Source organism: Diaphorina citri, unplaced genomic scaffold (genome assembly GCF_000475195.1).
Source record: "Diaphorina citri unplaced genomic scaffold, Diaci psyllid genome assembly version 1.1 scaffold78, whole genome shotgun sequence".
NCBI classification, from domain to species: domain Eukaryota; kingdom Metazoa; phylum Arthropoda; class Insecta; order Hemiptera; family Psyllidae; genus Diaphorina; species Diaphorina citri.
In genome coordinates this window covers 190,851-216,551 of record NW_007377515.1, presented here as the reverse complement: position 1 = coordinate 216,551, position 25,701 = coordinate 190,851, and the positions used below count along the sequence as shown (strand labels likewise).

General features: G+C 37.3%; 3 protein-coding genes and 1 long non-coding RNA gene across 4 annotated transcripts; 3 read left to right on the top strand and 1 right to left on the bottom strand.

Annotated features, from left to right (window-relative positions):
* The first annotated feature begins 3,037 nt into the window (after positions 1 to 3,037).
* Positions 3,038 to 4,497, top strand: LOC113472661. Its single transcript, XM_026832464.1, has 2 exons — positions 3,038 to 3,223; positions 3,923 to 4,497. Exons 1-2 carry the CDS (start codon positions 3,202 to 3,204, stop codon positions 4,495 to 4,497), a joined length of 597 nt encoding a protein of 198 aa, XP_026688265.1. The 5' UTR covers positions 3,038 to 3,201.
* Positions 4,498 to 6,545: 2,048 nt separating this feature from the next.
* On the bottom strand, positions 6,546 to 7,179 carry LOC113472713. Its single transcript, XR_003394916.1, has 2 exons — positions 7,052 to 7,179; positions 6,546 to 6,782 (listed from the first exon to the last, which is right to left on the bottom strand). It is a non-coding gene; the product is annotated as an uncharacterized LOC113472713 (long non-coding RNA).
* A 245-nt stretch (positions 7,180 to 7,424) lies between these two features.
* On the top strand, positions 7,425 to 8,152 carry LOC113472658. The gene is made up of 3 exons (XM_026832459.1): positions 7,425 to 7,429; positions 7,587 to 7,747; positions 7,857 to 8,152. The coding sequence occupies exons 1-3, from the start codon at positions 7,425 to 7,427 to the stop codon at positions 8,150 to 8,152; spliced, it is 462 nt and encodes a 153-aa protein (XP_026688260.1).
* A 13,757-nt stretch (positions 8,153 to 21,909) lies between these two features.
* Positions 21,910 to 24,562, top strand: LOC103522107 (basic proline-rich protein-like). Its single transcript, XM_008487217.2, has 4 exons — positions 21,910 to 21,955; positions 23,420 to 23,723; positions 23,788 to 23,895; positions 24,549 to 24,562. Exons 1-4 carry the CDS (start codon positions 21,944 to 21,946, stop codon positions 24,560 to 24,562), a joined length of 438 nt encoding a protein of 145 aa, XP_008485439.1. The 5' UTR covers positions 21,910 to 21,943.
* The last annotated feature ends 1,139 nt before the right edge of the window (positions 24,563 to 25,701 follow it).

Below are 25,701 nucleotides of genomic sequence, written 5' to 3'. Positions count from 1 at the left end.
AGTAAACTGAAGCTATGAAATTTCAAATTACTTGCTTTGGGTAGGTAAGCAGTTAATTACCTGCCTATGTACATACCTACCTGCCTAATCTTTGAACATTTGATACGTAGGGTAAAGGAAGGAAGTAGGTACCTAAGTAAGTAAAATAATTTTACACCTAGGTACTTAAGCACCTATACTCATACTTGCCCTATACCTATTTTTATCTTCCATACATAATCAGCTCTCTTATATATTCTGCACCTTTAGGCCAGGGTGCTAGAGAATAAATTAACAAATATTTTACCCATAAAACAAAGGGCTTGTAAAATGTAAAATATGAAGAAAAGGGTTCTACATTTTTTAATTAAACGATAAAAGAAATCTTTTAAGTAAATTAGTTTTAAAACTCTAATTTAAAGAAAAAATAATTAAGTACTGAAACCAAATAAAATAGTAAATTTTAGGTACCTACCTAAAATCTGAAATTGAGAAAACAACCTCACCATCGGCATCACCCACTCAAAAACAGTAAGAGTTAGTTGCCTACACATATTTAATTCTCACTTCATAACCTGGATCTAGTTTAATTCAAAACCTTTCAAAGAACCTTTAACCTCGTTAGAAGAAATCCACATAGATATCATAGACGCCCACTAGCTACCCTCACTACAGGGGGTTGATATGTTAGAGGTCACAACACCAGTGTTATTATTAGTTATTATTATTCTTATGATTTCTATTATAATGGTGATGATAATAATAGTAATAGAGATAGCTAAGGATAGATATGGGGTCCTGGCACACTCTGATATTGAGATTGTATCTGTAACATGCTTCCAAGACCTTTAACTACTGCCAGTACCTGAGCAATGATTCGAGTCTTCTAACTTTGTGGGAGTTGATTACTTAAGTACTCACTTAGCTATTTGAACTAATGTACAACACACTTAGCAATATGGGCTATCTAGCTACCTCGGTATTATTCTATGATTTCTATTATAATGGTGATGATAATAATAGTAATAGAGATAGCTAAGGATAGATATGGGGTCCTGGCACACTCTGATATTGAGATTGTATCTGTAACATGCTTCCAAGACCTTTAACTACTGCCAGTACCTGAGCAATGATTCGAGTCTTCTAAATTTGTGGGAGTTGATTAGGTACTTAAGTAGGTACTCACTTAGCTATTTGAACTAATGTATCAAGTATCAACACACTTAGCAATATTGTCTATCTAGAGTATCTAGCTACCTCGGTATAAGTAATTTTAAGTAAGTACCTTTTGATGTCTTGTATCAAGTCATTAGACCAACTGTGATTGGATAACCGTATCGGTTACAGTGGATTCCAACAATATTTTTTCAGTCCATAGAAGGCCTGTTTAGCTAACACTTTGTTGGGTTCCATTTGATTTGTACCTATAGCCTTTGCAGGGCTAGAGCTGTTAACCTGACAGGCTGTTAAGGTGGTTTGGTGTTGGTTAGGTACCTACGGTATCAAGGTATCACCAAATAATATTGGGTAGTAAAAGGCCGTATGATACTCGAACACATGTATTCAGAATTAGAAATGATATTACCTCGTAGACATAACTTTTACTCATGCACCATGTTGAGGTGATATGAACACATCAGATGAAACAAAAACTACTCTAGTCTCTCTAGAACCCCACCTGGCTGAGTGGCCTGGAGCTTTGTCTTTTTAATTAAAAATGTACAAAGAACAATGTTACAGAATCAGAATCCTTGGAAATGTAAAGTATATACATAAGTAGGTAAGGTATGTAGTGTTTATAGTATTTTGTGTTTATGTAGATTAGGTATAAATAGGTAGGTACTTATGATCCAATGACAAAAATTAGTAAGAGGCTAATGGACAACCTTAAAACATTGTCCCAACTAAGTAAGTACCTCGGTATAAGTAAGTAATTTTAAGTAAGTACCTACCTTTTAATGTCTTGTATCAAGTCATTAGACCAACTGTGATTGGATAACCTTATCGGTTACAGTGGATTCCAACAATATTTTTTCAGTCCATAGAAGGCCTGTTTAGCTAACACTTTGTTGGGTTCAATTTGATTTGTACCTATAGTGGTTACAGTGGATTCCAACAATATTTTTTCAGTCCATAGAAGGCCTGTTTAGCTAACACTTTGTTGGGTTCCATTTGATTTGTACCTAAGTATAGCCTTTGCAGGGCTAGAGCTGTTAACCTGACAGGCTGTTAAGGTGGTTTGGTGTTGGTTAGGTACCTACGGTATCAAGGTATCACCAAATAATATTGGGTAGTAAAAGGCCGCATGATACTCGAACACATGTATTCAGAATTAGAAATGATATTACCTCGTAGACGTAACTTTTACTCATGTACCATGATGAGGTGATATGAACACATCAGATGAAACAAAAACTACTCTAGTCTCTCTAGAACCCCACCTGGCTGAGTGGCCTGGAGCTTTGTCTAATTAAAAATGTACAAAGAACAATGTTACAGAATCGGAATCCTTGGAAATGTAAAGTACATACATAAGTTGGTACCCCTACGGTATCAAGGTATCACCAAATAATATTGGGTAGTAAAAGGCCGCATGATACTCGAACACATGTATTCAGAATTAGAAATGATAATTATTACCTCGTAGACATAACTTTTACTCATGTACCATGTTGAGGTGATATGAACACATCAGATGAAACAAAAACTACTCTAGTCTCTCTAGAACCCCACCTGGCTGAGTGGCCTGGAGCTTTGTCTTTTTAATTAAAAATGTACAAAGAACAATGTTACAGAATCGGAATCCTTGGAAATGTAAAGTACATACATAAGTAGGTAGTTATGTAGTGTTTATAGTATTTTGTGTTTATGTAGATTAAATAGGTAGGTACTTATGATCCAATGACAAAAATTAGTAAGAGGCTAACGGACAACCTTAAAACATTGTCCCAACTAAGTAAGTAATATAGGTATGTACTTAGGTACCTACGTAGTAAGGAAGAGGTGATTGTTTTTTTACTAGGTTTTTCATGCCAGTTTAATATTATCATAAGGTCTACTACCATCCACACGACCAAGTTCACATTACTTACCGTATACTCAAATTCTGAACACGCAATTCACACGACCAAATTTTTATGTAGGTATGTGAGAGTACAGTAGGTAGTAAAGTAAGTAAGAAAATAAAACCAAGATCCTTTCAGACTAAAATTCCCTTGAACGATGAACTCCCTAATAAGACTATTTAGCCCGGCGTCGATAGGTAGGTACTTATGATCCAATGACAAAAATTAGTAAGAGGCTAACGGACAACCTTAAAACATTGTCCCAACTAAGTAAGTAATATTATAGGTAGGTATGTACTTAGGTACCTACGTAGTAAGGAAGAGATGATTGTTTTTTTACTAGGTTTTTCATGCCAGTTTAATATTATCATAAGCTCTACTACCATCCACACGACCAAGTTCACATTACTTACCGTATACTCAAATTCTGAACACGCAATTCACACGACCAAATTTTTATGTAGGTATGTGAGAGTACAGTAGGTAGTAAAGTAAGAAAATAAAACCAAGATCCTTTTTAAACATACCAATATTAACCCTCGGTCACCAGGGGTCAAGTAAACCTGAAAAGTTTAAGGTGTGCGCTAATTTTGTCCAGGAGTATAGGTATGTAGGTACCTACGTAGTAAGTAAGAGGTGATTGTTTTTTTTACTAGGTTTTTCATGCCAGTTTAATATTATCATAAGCTCTACTACCATCCACACGACCAAGTTCACATTACTTACCGTATACTCAAATTCTGAACACGCAATTCACACGTCCAAATTTTTATGTAGATATGTGAGAGTACAGTAGGTAGTAAAGTAAGTAAGAAAATAAAACCAGGATCCTTTCAGACTAAAATTCCCTTGAACAATGAACTCCCTAATTAGACTATTTAGCCCGGTGTCTCCCTTATGGCAAACCATGGCATCTTCTCTGAGAACCCCTCCGATTGGAAAACCAGGGTCCTTCAGTAGCGCCAGACAGCTCCATGTGGGATGTAGAAGTCAGACAGACGAAACAAAATCAGGAGGAGACGGTAAAAATGAGAATGAGGGAACGGATAAGAAAAAGCTTGGAGGAAGATCAAACAAAACCTCTGCCACTGGTAAAATTGACAATATCCCAGAGGGTGATATTACCAACACCCAAGCCTTTGCTGAGAATCTTGCAAAGCTTCATTCCGCAGAACGGAAGCAAGAATCGCCTCGCACGTCCATCGCCAACTTTCAAATCTACAAGAGCATCCCAAAAGATGTGGACGAGATATTTCTCAACCAGCATGAGAGATTCCGGTATCGGCGCCTCAATGAATTGTATAAGCGAGAACTAAATGAGGTGTTCCTTAAGGAGAAAGATAAGACGAGAGTAACACGTCCGGCGGATGTGAAGGAAAAGAGATCTAGTCCGGCGGATCGGAACAAACCAACACAGGTCCTGAACAAGAATGTTTTCTATGACGATTGTTAGCAGTAAAAACAGTAGTGACTAGACTGTCTAGAACTAGAGTCCCTCCAGTCCTCAGGTGGAGCTTAAGTCTGAATGAGGACTTAAGAGTCTTGTTGACCAATACAAGTAAATTTGTAGATTCGTATAAGCTTAATCCATCCCTTGGGGTGATTGCCCCAACATCGGTCCTCAGGTGGAGCTTAAGTCTGAATGAGGACTTAAGAGTCTTGTTGACCAATACAAGTAAATTTGTAGATTCGTATAAGCTTAACCCATCCCTTGGAGCAATTGCCCCTAAGCCTCAGAGTGGGCTTGTATGGAGTTAAGCTGCAGATACAAGTAAATAGTACCTACATAATGTATTGATTGGTCATATTTTTAGTTTCTTCAAGGACACAATGACAGATTTACATAAACGTGTAGGTTCTGGGAGATGATTCCATTTGGCAGCTCGTAATACCAGAAGCTCGCCTGGTAATCATTAGGATGTGGGTTCAATCTCAAAAATTCCGGACAACCACTATTCTGCACGTCTCTTCTACAATATACATAGAGGCTTTCAAGTCTATGCAAATCGGAAACTGAGAAGTTTGTTTTGCAGTTGAAGCTTGTTAGGTCCTATTTTGACTAGCACTCCTTGGATGGACAATGCCTATGGTGGCTTTACATGGTAGGTACTTTGTGTAATCACGTGTACCTATCCTCTTTACCTCATTACCACAATATTCCCATAATCAAATATTGTAATCCAATGTTTTGTAACAAAACGATTTGGTTTTATGATAACAGAGCTGATCATGACTTAATCTGATAAATCATGTCAAGAATTTACTCTACAATCATACACAATTTGATGCTTAAAGTATCTACCTCTACATAATACAGATTATGTAGGTAAGTACTTAAATATACGAGTAGGTAGAAGATTTCGCCCACTCTAGACATTCCCCAAGGCGTAGTTAGATACTGGGTGATGGCTACGCAACAAGGTGTTCTTAGAAAGAACAAGTTTGTGAGATGACTATGACCGTGCCAGTGACTTATGTTAAGATTTGGTGATACTTTACTGTACCTGTACACCCGGCAAATCTTTTCCACTATGACCGTACCAGTGACTTATGTTAAGATTTGGTGATACTTTACTGTACCTGTACACCCGGCAAATCTATTCGGAGACCCAGTATGAATCATCGAGACCTTGTTTGGCACCTACGTTCAACTGAATGTCTTGTAGCTCCAAGTAGAAGCCTCATACCTCATTCAATACGATCCATACCAAATACTACACAACTGTTTCCGATTATGTATGGTTACTATTCAAATAAGTACAATGTTTCTATATTTCAGATAATGGGCAAACGGAAAATGATTGCCATGGGTTAACCCGTACCCATCCGATCCTCTATTTGTCCAGATGAGGAAATTGTCAACCAAACGATAGAGAAATGAGCCAAAATGAGTGGAACTGTGGCAAAGAAGTGCTGAGAAGACCAAAGCATCCACAAAACAAATTAATTAAAAATACACAATTTGATGCTTAAAGTATCTACCTCTACATAATACAGATTATGTAGGTAGGTACTTAAATATACGAGTAGGTAGATACCTACCTATAAATACCTACAGAATTTTCTCACAGTTGTTCAAGTCCGTATTTAATATTACTTGAGTAGTTATTTCACAATACAATTTCTGCATAAGTCATTTAACCCTTGTAGAAAATTACAAAATTAATTACAGACAGACATGTTCACAAAAGATTGCTATTATTATTAATTTATAACTATGATAATGTATTTATAAGTAGGTACACACAGACTATGAAGACCGTCACAGTTTATAAGTTGGTTAAGAGACTTAAGAGAACCACACAGGAAAACCGACCGGCTAGCGGCGCGGCGGCTGAAAACTTATTACATATTTTTAATACAGAGAAATGGTAAAATATGATAAAAAAGACATACATACTAACTTGTCTTTGGACGTCCAGATCCTACCTATATTATATCTTTTGTACCCTGATGGGCAGCGCGTTGACAATAAATGGACTAGTTCCCAATCAATCAATCTTTTGTTTCTCAAAGACGGTGGTCAAAACATCAAAGGCACCTCACAGTTTCGCACTCGATTTTGTGTTCCAAAGATAGATATAGCATAATAGCACTGTTACTCCATAGGCCACAGTATTATCACACTTGAAAAACTCAACTTAGGTACAATGGATCGAATAGGTAATTATATAGGTACAAGAACTTAATGAAAATGAACAGGTAAGGCCACTAAATTATAGATTAGGTACTTCAAATCTAGAAAAATAGGTACAAGGAATTAATGAAAAACAGTTAATCATAATGATGAAAAGATCATGTAAATTTCGTAGATTTAGGTATGCAGATGCACCTATCTCCAATATCAATTGAAAATGAGAAACAAAATCTAGACAAAAAGCTAATAAATAAAAATAAAAAAACACCTAAGGAAGTACTTAGGTACTTAGAGAGCAAAACTTTTGAGAATTAATTCACACTGGCAGAAAAATATAAAAAACGCGAAGCTCTCTAAAGTCTAAACTCACTTCTTAATTAAATTAGACAGCGCTAAAAATAACTAAAAAAAATTGTTTACAAAAAATACGAGGAGAAATTTTGTAGAATCCGAACAGAAACGTATACGTACTCCTAAACCGAACTCTAAAACCAGACTGATAAATTAGATCCATTATTTATTTGTTCAAATTTCCAATAGATTTAATCCCAATCAATGTTCATTTTCAGTCGTGTTTAATTTTAATATAAATTAGATCCATTATTTATTTGTTCAAATTTCCAATAGATTTAATCCCAATCAATGTTCATTTTCAGTCGTGTTTAATTTTAATATTGTGTTTCTGTGTTGTGTTGCCCTCTTCCATGGGCCAAATGTATCAATCTGAGATAGATAATTGTATCATGAGGTATATCAAAAAGTTATGCCAATGTATTTTCTGTATTACTGTAATCTTCTACACTGGGATTATCCTCTTCAGAAAGAAACCGTAGTGATTGGGGATAGGGTCACCAAAGCTGTCCCGGCAAAAACATCAACTACAGGTGATATCCCTCCTAAGCAAGCGACCAAACCTCTTCGGCTTCCAACATTCTCAAGAAACTCATTCAAGATCCTGTGAAACCTCTGCCGATATTTACAATCGGGGATTATCCTCTTCAGAAAGAAACCGTAGTGATTGGGGATAGGGTCACCAAAGCTGTCCCGGCAAAAACATCAACTACAGGTGATGTCCCTCCTAAGCAAGCGACCAAAAGATTATCCTCTTCAGAAAGAAACCGTAGTGATTGGGGATAGGGTCACCAAAGCTGTCCCGGCAAAAACATCAACTACAGGTGATATCGCTCCTAAGCAAGCGACCAAACCTGATAAGAAATCCAAAGTAGAAACACAATGGAAAGGAAATCTCAAGGACACGTTGATGATTGATATTGATGCTGAACCAAGGAATAGAGCAAATAGAAAGGTCCTCAGTGTAGGGGAAAAATCTTTTAAACCAAAAACAGAAGCTGACAGGAGTGCTGAAGTAAAGAAGAAACCTTGCAAAGTAGAATGTACATCTAAATCAAGAACCAACAACAGTCATCTAAAGAAACCATCAAACTATGACCGTACCAGTGACTTATGTTAAGATTTGGTGATACTTTACTGTACCTGTACACCCGGCAAATCTTTTCGGAGACCCAGTATAAATCATCGAGACCTTGTTTGGCACCTACGTTCAACTGAATGTCTTGTAGCTCCAAGTAGAAGCCTCATACCTCATTCAATACGAACCATACCAAATACTACACAACTGTTTCCGATTATGTATGGTTACTATTCAAATAAGTACAATGTTTCTAGTAGGTACATTAGTATGCAGAAATATTTTTACACATCTGTGGAATATGAAATATGGATACTGCTTGTTAAACAATGCAGACTGTCGAGTGTCGATAAGTTATCCCATCAATAGGACATCTTACGCACCATGACGAGTTCGTGAATGAAAGGCGTGAATGTCAAGATGAATGTTCTCGAGACAGATGAATGTTGTTGAAAGGAAGAGAAATGGGAAATCAGCACTTGTAACAAGTCTCTGAGTACTCTTACTAGAGAGAGGAATCGTTGCATATCTTCTTTCGTACAGATGAAATATTGGAACATTTTAAACATTGATGAATAGGTAGGTCTGCTAAGTTTGTTCCATGCTCATAAATGAAAGATGGTCTGTCTGATAGTAACTAACAGTAATAAATATTGATATGACTGATAACATTATAAATAATATTGATAAAACAATTATCAGTTTGCTACTTGGAGGAACCAAAGGTCAAAGTTCGGTGTGTTGATAAAGTAATGACTAATTTTAATCATTTTCTATCATCTAAATTCTAATTTATGAACCTGCTCCTTTGAGTAATGAGTAGGTACTTTATAGTACCCATGTAATAATATTGATAAAACAATTATCAGTTTGCTACTTGGAGGAACCAAAGGTCAAAGTTCGGTGTGTTGATAAAGTAATGACTAATTTTATTGGAGATTCCACTTATGTTAATCATCAAGAGGTTAGGTTAATGTATGAATCATTTTCTATCATCTAATTTCTAATTTATGAACCTGCTCCTTTGAGTAATGAGTAGGTACTTTCTAGTACCCATGTAGTTCTATCAGTAAAGTATATGTATATTGGTTTCACCTGGGTGCCCCTATTCCTTAATAATTTATATTTTTAGTACAATACAACATACGGGATCCTTAAATAGCCCTCTAGGAGGAAATGTAGAATCACAGAAGGAACACTGCCGATAAGTGACGATATAACATATCTTCCAAATAAATAGATACATAATAGATAAGTAGATTACGAGCTTATGACTAGAACTCAAATTAATGAAATGATAATTTATTTTGTTACTTTTTCCTGTCTTTCTCTCTCTTCATGGAATTAAAAACGCCGCAATTTTTTATGCAATATCAAATTGCAAAACAGGTTCCTTTTTTGCAAAAATTGCACCTTCTGTATGGAAAAGTATCTTACAAGTGTAATAGCCAATGGAAAAGCAGAATTTTGAATTTGGACGAATCATATCAAAATATGGAATTGTAAATACTTTTCCATACTTTGGTGATTTAGGGCACTGGTCACGGTGACCCAATGAATCAGGCCAAGAAAATTTCAACTTCTAAATCGTCTCTAACGGACACGTAATAGAATCCTATTTGGAAATCAATGAATTTCCTCATCCGAATGCAATAATGATTTCACAGGTTAACAACGGTGCCCGGACAAGGTACTCCAATCCCCTTCAATCAACAAGTACAAATGTTTGAGGAAACTATGGAAACAAACAAAAAAAACGCAGCTGTCAGTATTTATTTTAGCTCGAACCTGGAACCTGTTGCACTGTAAACAATCACCATTTACGATGACTTCTAACGGAACCACTCAACTGGAAATGTACATCAGCAGGAAAAAATTAGAGCAACCATTATCAAAGAACAATAATTAAATATGTTTATATGGCTTATTTATTCTTTCGTGTTGATACAAACCTTTTTTGTAAACGTTGAACAAGCAGGGATGTCACCAGGAAGATTATGTCTAGGTCTAGAAGTCTAGATACTTTGAGATTATCCGGGAAAAGATTTTCCTCCGAACTTGTTTTTTTTTTTTTTTTTTTTTTTCTTCGGCCCCACTCAGGCTGGGTGCGGTTAAAGTGAGGATGCGGGTAATATGTCGCCGAAAGGTGGGTGGGACCCCCGTCACTAACCTGCACTTGCATTCACAACAATGAGACTACGAAGGGTTAATGTTAATGACGAATAATCATTTTCGCCAGAATCAACAACTTACACTAATCAATATTGTTTGCTTTCAATATTTTGATTACTATCACGATTTTGTTCGATGAAATAATTTGTTTCATCATGGCTCTTCATCGCTCATGAGGTGATTATTATATTTCAGTTGTGAAAAAAAAAAAAAAAAAAAAAGACAAAAAAAAAGGCATACCTAATAGTTGTCTTTGGACGTCCAGATCCTATATCATTTCTTTTGTAACCTGATGGCCAGCGCGTTACCAATGAATGCACTAGTTTCCAATGGTCAATGAATCACATAAGTTTAGCTACGTCGCACATGATTCGTAATCGGATGGGGGATGGGTAACATGATTAATTGATTAGAATGATTAGTAATCTGGACAATCGTGTGCTGCTGGGTTTTTCTATCCCGCGTAGGATAGGTGAGGTGAGGTCAATGTGAGGATGCCGGTAATATATCGCCGAATGGAGGATGGCAAACTCATCACTAGACTTGCATTCACAACAATGGTACGAAGGGTTAATGTTAATGACGAATAGGTAATCATTTTCGCCAGAATCAACAAACTTACACTAATCAATATTGTTTGCTTTCAATATTTTGATTACTATCACGATTTTGTTCGATGAAATAATTTGTTTCATCATGGTTCTTCATCGCTCATGCATTATATTTCAGTGGTTAATAATTTGTTTCATCATGGCTCTTCATCGCTCATGAGGTGATTATTATATTTCAGTTGTGCGGCGTTTTCAATCTTTTCTCCTAGTGAAATACTTTGCCAACACTGCCCTGATCAATCCCACAGTGACCTCTAGGTTAGGGGTCAGAAGATATCGAGAGAACCAGAGAGGTTTACAAGAGGACTTTCTTTAGCGCAGAACGTAACTGGCAGTTCAATTTGTTTCTATTTTATGAAATGCTCTAACTCAGGGGGCGTTTCAGTTGTGCGGCGTTTTCAATCTTTTCTCCTAGTGCAATACTTTGCCAACACTGCCCTGATCAATCCCAGTGACCTCTAGGTTATGGGTCAGAAGATATCGAGAGAACCAGAGAGGTTTAAAAGAGGACTTTCTTTAGCGCAGAACGTAGATAACTGGCAGTTCAATTTGTTTCTATTTTATGAAATGCTCTAACTCAGGGGGCGGCAAACTTTTCAAAGCGCAGGAAAAAAGTAATTATTAGTCCCCAGACAAGAAAGCTAGAAAGCTTCTAGAATCTAGAACCAAAGTTTAGAGGTAGGTACATTTTACGTAACTTTGCACATTTAGGCACTTTCAGTAAATCCCAAATCTCACTCAGAAAAACGAGGTACTTGGGGACTAAAATGATCACAATTTCAAGTTGCTGAGTACCTACATATCTACTTTCAATATCCCTTTTTTGAACAATCACACCAAGGACCTTAGCTCAGAGAGCGAGTCCGGAAGAGGCTGTTGAGAACGAAAACAATCTAGACGTGCTAGGAATTTAATGCCCATAATCTACAATATTGACTGCCATTATGCGAATTGGATCCCTTACTACGAAGGACGTTAAAAGGAGAAAAGACTTAAATCAACATATCCGCTGACTAGGTGCTTACTACTTGGGTGAAGGAACTCTTAAATTAAACGCATAATTTGTTTTACGTATTATTTAGGTACGAGTAGATGTTTTAATACATTCGAACGAGTCAGCGCAGCGGCCCCGCAATTTATTGGTGTCCTTATGCTCCTCATGTTGTTACCTATGTCGGGTGTATATCCACCCCCTTCGATCTATCCAGCTATATCCAACCCAAAGGAGCCAATCAGCCAATGCATCAGCACTCAGCAGTCCAGATACCAACCACACACGTCCTAACTTTTGTGATCCGCCGAGCACGGTTGAATTGAATGTTGTACAACTGTTAGCTCAAATGCTCAAAACTCATTTCTATCGTAGGTGATTTTTGTGACAGTAATAATATCATAGCTCATGATACTTATACCTAGCTTGATACCTAACTACCCACTACCCAGTCACAATCGTGTGGTAAATATGTGGTTAGATGATTTTGAAAATAATTAAAGAATTGATTTCATTAATAGCTGGGTTCTTCTCTCCTGGTTTTTAATTTAAACGTAAGATCATTGCGCCGGCATCAGTCGACATTTTGCATTTCACATCTTGTGGTCACCTTAAACCCTATTCTCATCCCACTAGTCACTAGAACTCTCTCTCCCTCCTTCTCTTTCTCTCACTCACTCTCTTCCCCTTTATCTCTGGTGTGTCCCGTGTCCACACATAGTCGACCGGCCGTCGATCGATGTCGACACACCTTTAGATTATTCGTACAGGTAGGTAGGTAATTTAAGGTCACAACAATAATAATTTCAACTCCTTAAAATCGCTCGATTTCAACTCCTTAAAATCGCTCGAAAATCTCAAACAACCACGTGAATTTTTTGCAAGTGAGAACTAACTCGACATAGCAAATGAATTCCGTTTCCCGAGTTGGCACTTTTAAAACTTTCGAAAGCACGTGACGATGTGAGAAAGCATTCAGCTAAGACCTTGGTTTTCAGCAGGGAAGCCCTATCAATTAACGCCAATTGTCTTTTTCTATTGCGGATTTTAGCCTCACACTGTGCGAGTTTAGATGGCTTTTCGCTGCCGAGGCCACAAGTGAGCGTATTTGGATTAACTTCGGATCAAGCAATCTGATTGGGGTTGATTTCAAAAAATTCCGCCCGGGGCGGATTTTATCCTGATGGGATAATGTTCGTTCTCGGAACGGCTGGCTTTGCGCTATCCTGTCTTCCTTCTCTCTTCGATTTCGGGACGATAAGACCATAGCAGTTACCAGTTACAGTTCCCTCTGTCAAACCTCTTAAAAATTATACTGCCCATGATGAACAATTATACTGTGGGCGAGAACAATTTAAATAATGACGGAGGAAAATCTTTTCCCGGATAATCTCAAAGTATCTAGACTTCTAGACCTAGACATATAGACCTAGACATAATCTTCCTGGTGACATCCCTGCTTGTTCAACGTTTACAAAAAAGGTTTGTATCAACACGAAAGAATAAATAAGCCATATAAACGTATTTAATTATTGTTCTTTGATAATGGTTGCTCTAATTTTTTCCTGCTGATGTACATTTCCAGTTGAGTGGTTCCGTTAGAAGTCATCGTAAATGGTGATTGTTTACAGTGCAACAGGTTCCAGGTTCGAGCTAAAATAAATACTGACAGCTGCGTTTTTTTGTTTCCATAGTTTCCTCAAACATTTTTATACTTGTTGATTGAAGGGGATTGGAGTACCTTGTCCGGGCACCGTTGTTAACCTGTGAAATCATTGCATTCGGATGAGGAAATTCATTGATTTCCAAATAGGATTCTATTACGTGTCCGTTAGAGACGATTTAGAAGTTGAAATTTTCTTGGCCTGATTCATTGGGTCACCGTGACAAGCAAGGTCAAGTTGGAGGTCCAGTTTCAAATCCCGACGCTGTTTTGGGTTTTGTGCGTTAGGATGATTTGTATAGATAATGGTATATTTTTTTCGCTTCAGCTACATATATGTAAATGTAGCCCCCAATGTTGATAATCATGAAGACATTCAAGGCGGACTTTTTTTCTTCTTTTAATAAAGACAATAAGTGCATGTATGACTGTCTTAATAGCATATCCACCTGTTATACACAGTATATAGGTCTATAATAGAGTCTATAACATATGTAATATACGTCTATAATATACACATATGTATCTACGTATGTATGCTGTAAACTATATGCCTGTCTACAGTTAGGTGCAGTAAATAATGTTATTAAATCTTATCTTTAGGTAATAAGACAGGAGCACCGAATTAAACATGGTCGTTAATTCGAGAATTATTACAACTCCGCGGCCATGTAGTGCATACTTGCATAGATATACCGGTTCATCATTTGAAGAAGTGTGCATTATATGGAAACATAGTGCATTGATCATTGCATTGATGAAAAATGCAGGTATTGGGTAGGTATCGAACGCATCAAAGACTTTCTGTATGTAAATTTTTATACAGGGTGTTTAGAATATTTTCACAGAATTGCATTCCTCTGTAATTCCTAGTAATAATAAAAGCAATGGTAGACTTTCGTAGGCAGGTACATACACAGGAATACACTACACAGTTACACAGGAATATCTAGGCAATTTCGTTTTTCATAAGGTACATTACCAACTCAATACCTCTACATAGACAAATGACAAAAGTATGTGTGCTTCGTTATCGTTACTTTAAAGTTGGGAACGATGCTTTTGCCCCCCTCGCACTCTTTCTGTTAATTGAAATAATTGGATTCCTCTAAATCTAAACTCATCCATACACAGAGCTGTCTACAGTAATATAGCTATTCACAGAGCCTACACTCATAGCTGTCTCTACACTTTACAGTGAACATACAACTTGTATGACTATTGACTACTCTCATGCTATCAATACGTCAATAGGGGCTCACTCTATATCTAGGGTATCTAGGTATAGGTAGGTAGGTACAATGCGGGCTTACCGTCTGACAAAACTTGAACCGTTTTCGAAAATTAGGTAGGTAAATGAATCAGTACTCTATATCCTACCTATTCACACAGTATGCTTTCCTAGGATTTTAACTATTATAACGGTAGGTAGGTACATAAGGACCCAGGAACAGAAATAGCAGAATATATTACTGTGACCATCTACATAAGGTTCGGATGTTCGGATCTCGTGGTCGCGCGGTAATGTATACCTAATCATTACTTTAATTGATGAAAAATGCAGGTATTGGGTAGGTATCGAACGCATCAAAGACTTTCTGTATGTAAATTTTTATACAGGGTGTTTAGAATAATGAACTTGTGTAGAACAGATGGAGAATTTGACCTGAACTTTTGGATGGCATGTTTGTCTCCATGGGGAAAGGTTCAATTGGTCCTAGTGTTAGAAGGTTAGAACTAAAACGTTTCTCCCCAGTTTCACAGTCTAAAGCTGTGTCCACACACACATACATAGTCGACGCCGTTGATCCAATCGATTGATGGTCAATCGACGAGTTGAATCTATGTTGCCAAGGCAGTGTTTCAGTCGACATCGTTCGACGGCGTTCACTGTACCTACCTACCTAGATAATTATCTTGTCGTACCTACTATTTCTCCACTCTTCCTCGTTCCCTCTCAGAACAATTCTGTAGAAAATATGAGTAGGAAATTTAGCACATCCACCAAAAATATTGACTTTCCTTTACTATTTTGGTTTCCTAAGTGTTTCCTCCCTCTCAGACTAATTCTGTAGAAAATATGGATAGAATATTTTTTGAGAGTGAGGAAAATACCCATCTACGGATAACACTATAAGCACTATAAGGCTTTGGGCTAGGTAGATAAGACTTTTTTTCCTCCTCAATGAATCTTAATTTGCCTATCTTGTTCTGTCGATCGATTCTGTCTGCTTTAGAATCAATCCAGTTAATAGCAAATCAGCAATTAAATATTAATAACTGCACGTTCGAGTTTTTAACACTTGCTTGAACATTTAACTGTTAAACTTGGTACCGCTGAGGCCGCCGGCTAGAGATAATCTATCTATCTATCTATCTATCTATCTATCTATCTATCTATCTATCCATCTACCTACCTACCTAGATAATTATCTTGTCGTACCTACTATTTCTCCACTCTTCCTCGTTCCCTCTCAGAACAATTCTGTAGAAAATATGGGGTTTTTAACACTTGCTTGAACATTTAACTGTTAAACTTGGTACCGCTGAGGCCGCCGGCTAGAGATAACTTGGTACTATGAACTTGTGCAGAACAGATGGAGAATTTGACCTGAACTTTTGGATGGCATGTTTGTCTCCATGGGGAAAGGTTCAATTGGCTGTAGGGTTAGAACGCTTCTCCCCAGTTTCACAGTCTAAATAACTAAATCTCTAAAAGACATCTTATCTAAAGCTGGTCAATATGTTCCCGATATTAGCGAATTACTTAGATGTAGATGAACTTGTGTAGAACAGATGGAGAATTTGACCTGAACTTTTGGATGGCATGTTTGTCTCCATGGGGAAAGGTTCAATTGGTCCTAGGGTTAGAACTAAAACGTTTCTCCTCAGTTTCACAGTCTAAAGCTGTGTCCACACATACATACATAGTCGACGCCATTGATCCAATCGATTGATGGTCAATCGACGAGGTGAATCTATGTTGCCAAGGCAGTGTTTCAGTCGACATCGATCGACGGCGTTTACTACGTGTGGACACAGCTCAACAACTAAATCTCTAAAAGACACCTCATCTAAAGCCGATCAATATGTTCTCGATATTAGCGAATTACTTGGATGTAGGTAGGTAGTAGAAAGTAGAAGAGGTCGAAAGTCAAATTTGAGGTATAGGCTACCGCTGTAGGATATTAGGTGGTCCGTGCTGCGGCAACCCAAGGTAGAACATGTGTCTATAACTCCATACCTACGTAGCAGATTAACTAAATCTCTAAAAGACATCTTATCTAAAGCTGGTCAATATGTTCCCGATATTAGCGAATTACTTAGATGTAGGTAGGTAGGTAGTAGAAAGTAGAAGAGGTCGAAAGTCAAATTTGAGGTATAGGCTACCGCTGTAGGATATTAGGTGGTCCGTGCTGCGGCAACCCAAGGTAGAACATGTGTCTATATCTCTAACTCCATACCTACGTAGCAGACCAGGTGAAGTCAAATTTGAGGTATAGGCTACCGCTGTAGGATATTAGGTGGTCCGTGCTGCGGCAACCCAAGGTAGAACATGTGTCTATAACTCTAACTCCATACCTACGTAGCAGACCAGGTACCTACATATTGAATATATTCAATAGGTTTGTGTAATCTCTATTCAATAAAAATCTCTGTTCAATATGTGTACCTAATTTAAAATCGATGGATAAAAGGAAATAGCAGGTGTACCTGGGTGGTTCAATAAAAATCTCTGTTCAATATGTGTACCTAATTTAAAATCCATGGATAAAAGGAAATAGCAGGTGTACCTGGGTGGATACCTAATAAAATCCTTACCTCAGTTGACCGCTTCTTTTGTTTCTCAAAGACGGTGGTCAAAACATCAAAGGCACCTCACAGTTTCGCACTCGATTTTGTGTTCCAAAGATAGATATAGCACTGTTAATCCACGGGCCACAGTATTATCACACTTGAAAAACTCAACTTAGGTACAATGGATCGAATAGGTAATAATTATTATTTACAAGACCTTAATGAAAATGAACAGGTAAGGCCATTAAATTATAGATTAGGTACTTCAAATCTAGAAAAATAGGTACAAGGAATTAATGAAAAACAGTTAATCATGGTGAAAGTAACCTTCTTGACACCGGCCAAACAAATATCCTCACCAATATCAAAGATATTCATGATAGTCAAATCGCCTAGAGCAAATTTCCAGAAGATAAAGTATAATCCTTTAGATTGCCTCTAGATGTTAGAGTTAACAGACCAAAGTGAATAAAATTATTTCGTAGAGGCCATATCTCGAGGATTTTATGAGAGATTTGAAGCTTTGGTCTAGGAGTCTATAGGTACTGTACCAGTACCTATGTACATTTCTCTTTGAAAATCGGATATCTCAATAAAGATCCATGTTTTAATGAGCTTGCTGACAGACATCCTCAAAGCTCTCCAAATGAAGTAGGTTAGGGTTGGGACATCGAGACGAAAACATCGATGTTCGATACATCGATGTTTTCAAAGTTCGATATATCGAGTATCCGATGTATCGTAATCAAAAACATCGATGTTGACATCGATGTTTTTGTTCCGATGTATCGATGTTTTCAAAACATCGATGTCGATGTCCCAACCCTAAAGTAGGTACCTATGTACCTAATTACTTATAATTTAGATTGCCTCTAGATGTTAGAGTTAACAGACCAAAGTGAATAAAATTATTTCGTAGAGGCCATATCTCGAGGATTTTATGAGAGAATTGAAGCTTTGGTCTTGGAGTCTAGGTACTGTATGTACATTTCTCTTTGAAAATCGGATATCTCAATAAAGATCCATGTTTTAATGAGCTTGCTGACAGACATCTTCAAAGCTCTCCAAATGAAGTAGGTACCTATGTACCTAATTACTTATAAGGTACCTACCTATCTACTTCGTTTATAACTTTCGGTAGATGGAACATGGATGTGAATGTCTTGTTGAGATTTTATTGCTCTTTTCACCAGTTCAGAAATGTAAATGCTATCGGTATTTATATAAAAATTTAATTTAAATAGATGTTTACTTACCTAAGGAATACTTACCTACATATCTGCATACTGCATAGTCTGCATACAGAGAGGCAGTAGTGGGAGTATTAAGGTAGAAACTCATAATAGACCAGTAGTATGTACCTATAATAGTATTCTGTATTTACCTATTTGCATAACTATATGCAAGGTACCTACTTACTACTTACCCCCTTGCCATTTCACTGGAATTTGGAATTTAAACCAAACAACTTCTTTATAGGTATATAACAGCTTGAAGCTGAATAAATAGGTAGATAGATTAGCAGCTCTAAGCGATCAGACAGCCACCCGTCCAGGTACCAACCAAACACGTCATTGCTTAACTTCAGGGATCCGTTGGGAACATGTGGAAAACTGCTGGCTGGACGAACTTTTGTGCCTGTCCCGATTTCTGCGCGAAGAGTGAAAATCTGAAAATGAGATAATGTGAAATCTCGTAAATCGATATATTATTTCCACGATCTTTCAGGAGAGACAAGTTGTGAATACCTACTCACTTATTGCATACGAGTAATGTGACAATTTATGATTGAGGGAATGGGGTGAGTACCTATGTGAGATACTTGGTTTATTATTTAGACGAGAATAAGGTCTGATTCTCTCTTTTTTTTTACGGTCATATTATAAGAAGTAAAAAAGTGACGTAATATATAGAGATTAAACTTTCAATCTCAAAGTTCAGATGGTTTACTCATACAGCTATATACGAATAAGAGTAATTTCTATAGTCGGTGGCCTAACGTCAAAAAAGCTGCATTTCGTCAGGAAAGCACCAAATTTGGCATGGACCTTCATTTAGACCATATAAAACTTTTAGGAAGGGGTGACACCGAAAACCATGTATACGAACAAAATGGCGGCCTTTTTTTCAAAATGGCGGCCAAAAAAAGGTACCTACCTATCTACTTCGTTTATAACTTTCGGTAGATGGAACATGGATGTGAATGTCTTGTTGAGATTTTATTGCTCTTTTCACCTGTTCAGAAATGTAAATGTTATCGGTATTTATATAAAAAATTAATTTAAATAGATGTTTACTTACCTAAGGAATACTTACCTACATATCTGCATATAGGTACTGCATACAGAGGCAGTAGTGGGAGTATTAAAGTAGACACTCATAATAGACCAGTAGTATGTACCTAATAGTATTCGGTATTTACCTATTTGCATAACTATGCAAGGTACCTACTTACCCCCTTGCCATTTCATTGGAATTCAAACTAAACAACTTCTTTATAGGTAGGTATATAACAGCTTGAAGCTGAATAAATAGGTAGATCTATATAGATTACAAGCTCTAAGTGATCAGACAGCCACCCGCCCAGGTACTAACCAAACACGTCGTTGCTTAGCTTCAGGGATCCGTTGGGAACATGTGGAAAACTGCTGGCTGGACGAACTTTTGTGCCTGTCCCGATTTCTGAGCGAAGAGTGAAAATCTGAAAATGAGATAATATGAAATCTCGTAAATCGATATACCTGAAAATCTGAAAATGAGATAATATGAAATCTCGTAAATCGATATATTATTTCCACGATCTTTCAGGAGAGACAAGTTGTGAATACCTGAATACCTACTCAGTTATTGCATACGAATAATGTGACAATTTATGATTGAGGGAATGGGGTGAGTACCTATGTGGGATAGTTTATTATTTAGACGAGAATAAGGTCTGATTCTCTCTTTTTTTACGGTCAAATTAGAAGTAAAAAGTGACGTAATATAAAGAGATTAAACTTTTAATCTCAAAGTTCTGATGGTTTACTCATACTGCTATATACGAATAAGAGTGATTTCGAGACAAGTTGTGAATACCTACTCAGTTATTGCATACGAGTAATGTGACAATTTATGATTGAGGGAATGGGGTGAGTACCTATGTGAGTTTATTATTTCTGATTCTCTCTTTTTTTTACGGTCATATTAGAAGTAAAAAAGTGACGTAATATAAAGAGATTAAACTTTTAATCTCAAACTCAGATGGTTTACTCATACAGCTATATACGAATAAGAGTAATTTCTAAGATTATAAAACAAATCGAGACAAGTTGTGAATACCTACTCAGTTATTGCATACGAGTAATGTGACAATTTATGATTGAGGGAATGGGGTGAGTACCTATGTGAGATTTTAAAGGATAAAAAAAACATATCTATATATAGATATAAAAAAAAATCTGATAGTTATACTTGATCAGGTCCTTAGGTAAATCCAAATATGTAGTTATTTTACGTAATAGAAATGGAAAGCAAATCCCCGATAATCAACTTTTAATTGCCCTTTCTAATTTCTAATGAGACATTAATTACTATGTTGGTACCTGTAATAATTGTATGTAAAGAAATCATTAATATCCAAGTATAAATATGGGCATTTTGGAGATGTCCACTATCAGTTCCAACAGTTTAGTGGAAGAGGACACTTCGAAAAGTGCTGTGAGAATAGAAGTTCTAATAAACTAATTGTGAAGGACTACATATCAGAAGAATCAACATGAGTGCAACGGTAAGTTTACACTTTACAGTGAACATACAACTTGTATGACTATTGACTACTCTCATGCTATCAATACGTCAATAGGGGCTCACTCTATATCTAGGATATCTAGGTATAGGCAGGTAGGTACAATGCGGGCTTACCGTCTGACAAAACTTGAACCGTCTTCGAGAATTAGGTAGGTAAACGAATCAGTACTCTAATATCCTAACTATTCACACAGTATTATGCTTTCCTAGGATTTTAACTATTATAACGGTAGGTAGGTACACAAGGACCCAGGAACAGAAATAGCAGAATATATTACTGTGACCATCTACATAAGGACCCACCTCTGCGTTCTAATTCCTAGAATCAGTATGTTCGGATCTCGTGGTCGCGCGGTAATGTATACCTAATCATTACTTTAGAATCCAGTTAATAGCAAATCAGCAATTAAATATTAATAACTGCACGTTCGAGTTTTTAACACTTGCCTGAACATTTAACTGTTAAACTTGGTACCGCTGAGGCCGCCGGCTAGAGATACACTATCAGTTCCAACAGTTTAGTGGAAGAGGACACTTCGAAAAGTGCTGTGAGAATAGAAGTTCTAATAAACTAATTGTGAAGGACTAGGTACATATCAGAAGATTCAACATGACTGCAACGGTAAGTTCATATTAAACCTAACTACCCATTATTCATAGGTATATCCATCTATCTATCTACCTACCTAGATAATTATCTTGTCGTACCTACTATTTCTCCACTTTTCCTCGGTCCCTCTCAGAACAATTCTGTAGAAAATATGGGCTAATAAACTAATTGTGAAGGACTACATATCAGAAGATTCAACATGACTGCAACGGTAAGTTCATATTAAACCTAACTACCCATTATTCATAGGTATATCTATCTATCTATCTATCTACCTAGATAATTATCTTGTCGTACCTACTATTTCTCCACTCTTCCTCGGTCCCTCTCAGAACAATTCTGTAGAAAATATATGTAGGAAATTTAGCACATCCACCAAAAATATTGACTTTCCTTTGCCATTTTGATTTCCTAAGTGTTTCCTCCGTCTCAGACTTATTCTGTAGAAAATATTGATAGGAAATTTAGCACATCCACCAAAAATATTGACTCTCCTTTACCATTTTGGTTTCCTCCTTCTCAGACTAATTCTGTAGAAAATATATGTAGGAAATTTAGCACATTCACCAAAAATATTGATTTCCCTTTAGTATTTTGGTTTTCTAAGTGTTTCCTCCCTTTCAGACTAATTCTGTAGAAAATACCTATAGGTAGGAAATTCAGCACACCCACCAAAAATATTCCTTTCATACAATCCAATCGTTAGAATGGCCCTTCACATTCTTCACAAAGTTACCGAACCTTCAATCAAGTATTCCTTTATTCCTTTCATACAATCCAATCGTTAGAATGGCCCTTCACATTCTTCACAAAGTTACCGAACCTTCAATCAAGTATTCCTTTTTTTTAAAGAGGTTTGACAGAGGGAACTGTAACTGCTATGGTCTTATCGTCCCGAAATCGAAGAAAATTTTTTTTTTTTTTAGAGGGAACTGTAACTGCTATGGTCTTATCGTCCCGAAATCAAGAGAGAAGGAATTTTTTTAAAGAGGTTTAACAGAGGGAACTGTAACTGCTATGGTCTTATCGTCCCGAAATCGAAGAGAGAAGGAAGAGAGGGATAGGAGAAAGCCAGCCGTTCCGAGAACGAACATTATCCCATCAGGATAAAATCCGCCCCGGGCGGGAATCGAACCATTTTAAAGAGGTTTGACAGAGGGAACTGTAACTGCTATGGTCTTATCGTCCCGAAATCGAAGAGAGAAGGAAGCCAGGTGGAGAAAGCCAGCCGTTCCGAGAACGAACATTATCCCATCAGGATGAAATCCGCCCCGGGCGGGAATCGAACCCGCGGCGTAGCGCTTACAGGGCAGACGCACTACCAACTAAGCTAACTAAGTACTCCCTTTACCAATCAACCACTTGATTTTTTCTTCTAATATCCTGTCACTATCCAACCACGCATAATGTTGGATAGGATAGGATGTTGGACTGCACATACTTTATAGTAGTCTCATGGCTGGGACCAGAATTTGAGGTTAAACTCCGGTAAGTCTCTCAGATGTATAATCCGATTAAAAAAAAAATAATAATAATAATAAATAGGTAACCAATCACACTGCTTAATCCGGGAGGTAAACTTAAATCAAAACCAAGTGCTCCGATTGTGACTCCGACATACACAGTACACACACATTAATTTGTCTATACCTCTCGTTATCCTCTCCCTCTTTAGGCACTTCGGTCGTTCCTCTTCGTTACCCTCATCACCTTCGTCATCTGTTCCCCCCTGAGGACATCTCGGGAAGCAAACGCCATCATTGATGTCTCAGAAGACAAACCTTCCGCCTCTATCGATCCTGCCACAGACACCTCCAAACAGGATCTCATCCCTGCTGAAACATTCTGGGGCCCAGGACCTGGCCCCTGGGGCCCCCCTCCTCCCTGGGCTTGGGGACCTTTTGGCCCCGGACCTTTTGGACCCTTCGGACCAGGCCCATTCGGACCTTTTGGTCCAGGACCATCTGGACCCGGATTTGGTAAGTTCCCATAAGTTACAACCTTGCTCTTCATATTTGCTCTTCATATTTTTCTGGGGCCCAGGACCTGGCCCCTGGGGCCCCCCTCCTCCCTGGGCTTGGGGACCTTTCGGCCCCGGACCTTTTGGACCCTTCGGACCTTTTGGTCCAGGACCATCTGGACCCGGATTTGGTAAGTTCCCATAAATTACAACCTTGCTCTTCATAGGTATTTCCCAAAATTTTGACGTACATACCTAAGTAGATGGGTACCTACCTACCCCCGGACCTTTTGGACCCTTCGGACCAGGCCCATTCGGACCTTTTGGTCCAGGACCATCTGGACCCGGATTTGGTAAGTTCCCATAAATTACAACCTTGCTCTTCATATTTCCCAAAATTTTGACGTACATACCTAAGTAGATAGGTACCTACTAACTTTACGAAGTACGAAATATGAGGGGCTAGTTTATCCCATAAGAACCCTTACACAAAATTGGTAATTGTATAAGGTATCTAGTTAGGTTTTAAATGTTATTTGAATTCATTTTTAAATTACCTCAGGTACCTACTAACTTTACGAAGTACGAAATATGAGGGGCTAGTTTAGCCCATAAGAACCCTTACACAAAATTGGTAATTGTATAAGTTCATATTTTAAAATTTTGACGTACATACCTAAGTAGATAGGTACCTACTAACTTTACGAAGTACGAAATATGAGGGGCTAGTTTAGCCCATAAGAACCCTTACACAAAACTGGTAATTGTATAAGGTACCTAGTTAGGTTTTAAATGTTATTTGAATTCATTTTTAAATTACCTACCTATGTCTTGTCTGTTACAGGTCCATTTGGCTAAGTTATAAAGTACCTAGTAAATCAACCCAAAATTGGCATGATGTTGAAAACTACCCATGTCCCACAAGTTCCTGTTATTTTATTATTATTAACTATTTATTGATCTATATGTATAGTAATTAGTAAGTAGGTACCTGTTGAAAACTACCCATGTCCCACAAGTTCCTGTTATTTTATTATTATTAACTATTTATTGATCTATATGTATAGTAATTAGTAAGTATAACTGTTATAAAATAATAATTGTAGTAATTTACAAGTGTATGCACTTGTGCAGTCAAGTTAGCTAAGGGGCAATGGATTTCAGGTTTGAAATGTAGAGTTTGCCTTTGGCAATATACCTAACCAGGAAGACCGAAAACTATTTTTCCCTCGATTTTTTTTTCTCTTTTTTTAATGTGAAAGCACAAACATACTTCTGCTCCAAATATTTTTGCCAAACTAAATCAGAACAAAAGAGCATCTTCTTGACTATCTATTTTATCAGTTTCAACACGTATACCTAGTGTCTAGCCATCTGGAGGCGAAATCTACTGATATGTGACACGGTGTTTGGTGTTACATATGAGTAACGCCAGGACTTGAAGGGCTAATTTCCACCTTTGATAGCTAGGTAGGTAGTGGAAAAATCAGTGTAGGTAGTTACATTTAGTGTTATGTTCTGAACTACTGGGAGATACTTAGGTACCTAATTGGTTTAGGTACCTATCTATTGATGTCTATTTGTAACCAGACGGGCTGTGGTTCGTATCCCGCGTTAGATATACTGTGTAAGATTTGTTACATATGAGTAACGCCAGGACTTGAAGGGCTAATTTCCACCTTTGATAGCTAGGTAGGTAGTGGAAAAATCAGTGTAGGTAGTTAACTACTGGGAGATACTTAGGTACCTCATTGGTTTAGGTACCTATCTATTGATGTCTATTTGCAACCAGACGGGCTGTGGTTCGTATCCCGCGTTAGATATACTGTGTAAGATTTAAAAAAAAAAAATCGCTTACGTAGGTCTTTTGCCTGTCTGTAACTGAAATCATTCTTGTAATTTGAAATAAAATGAGTTACCTAAGATGTAAAAAAATATGTACCTAGGTATTTATGATGAACAAAAACTTTGTTGGTTCTTTTTTTTTTGATCTAGGT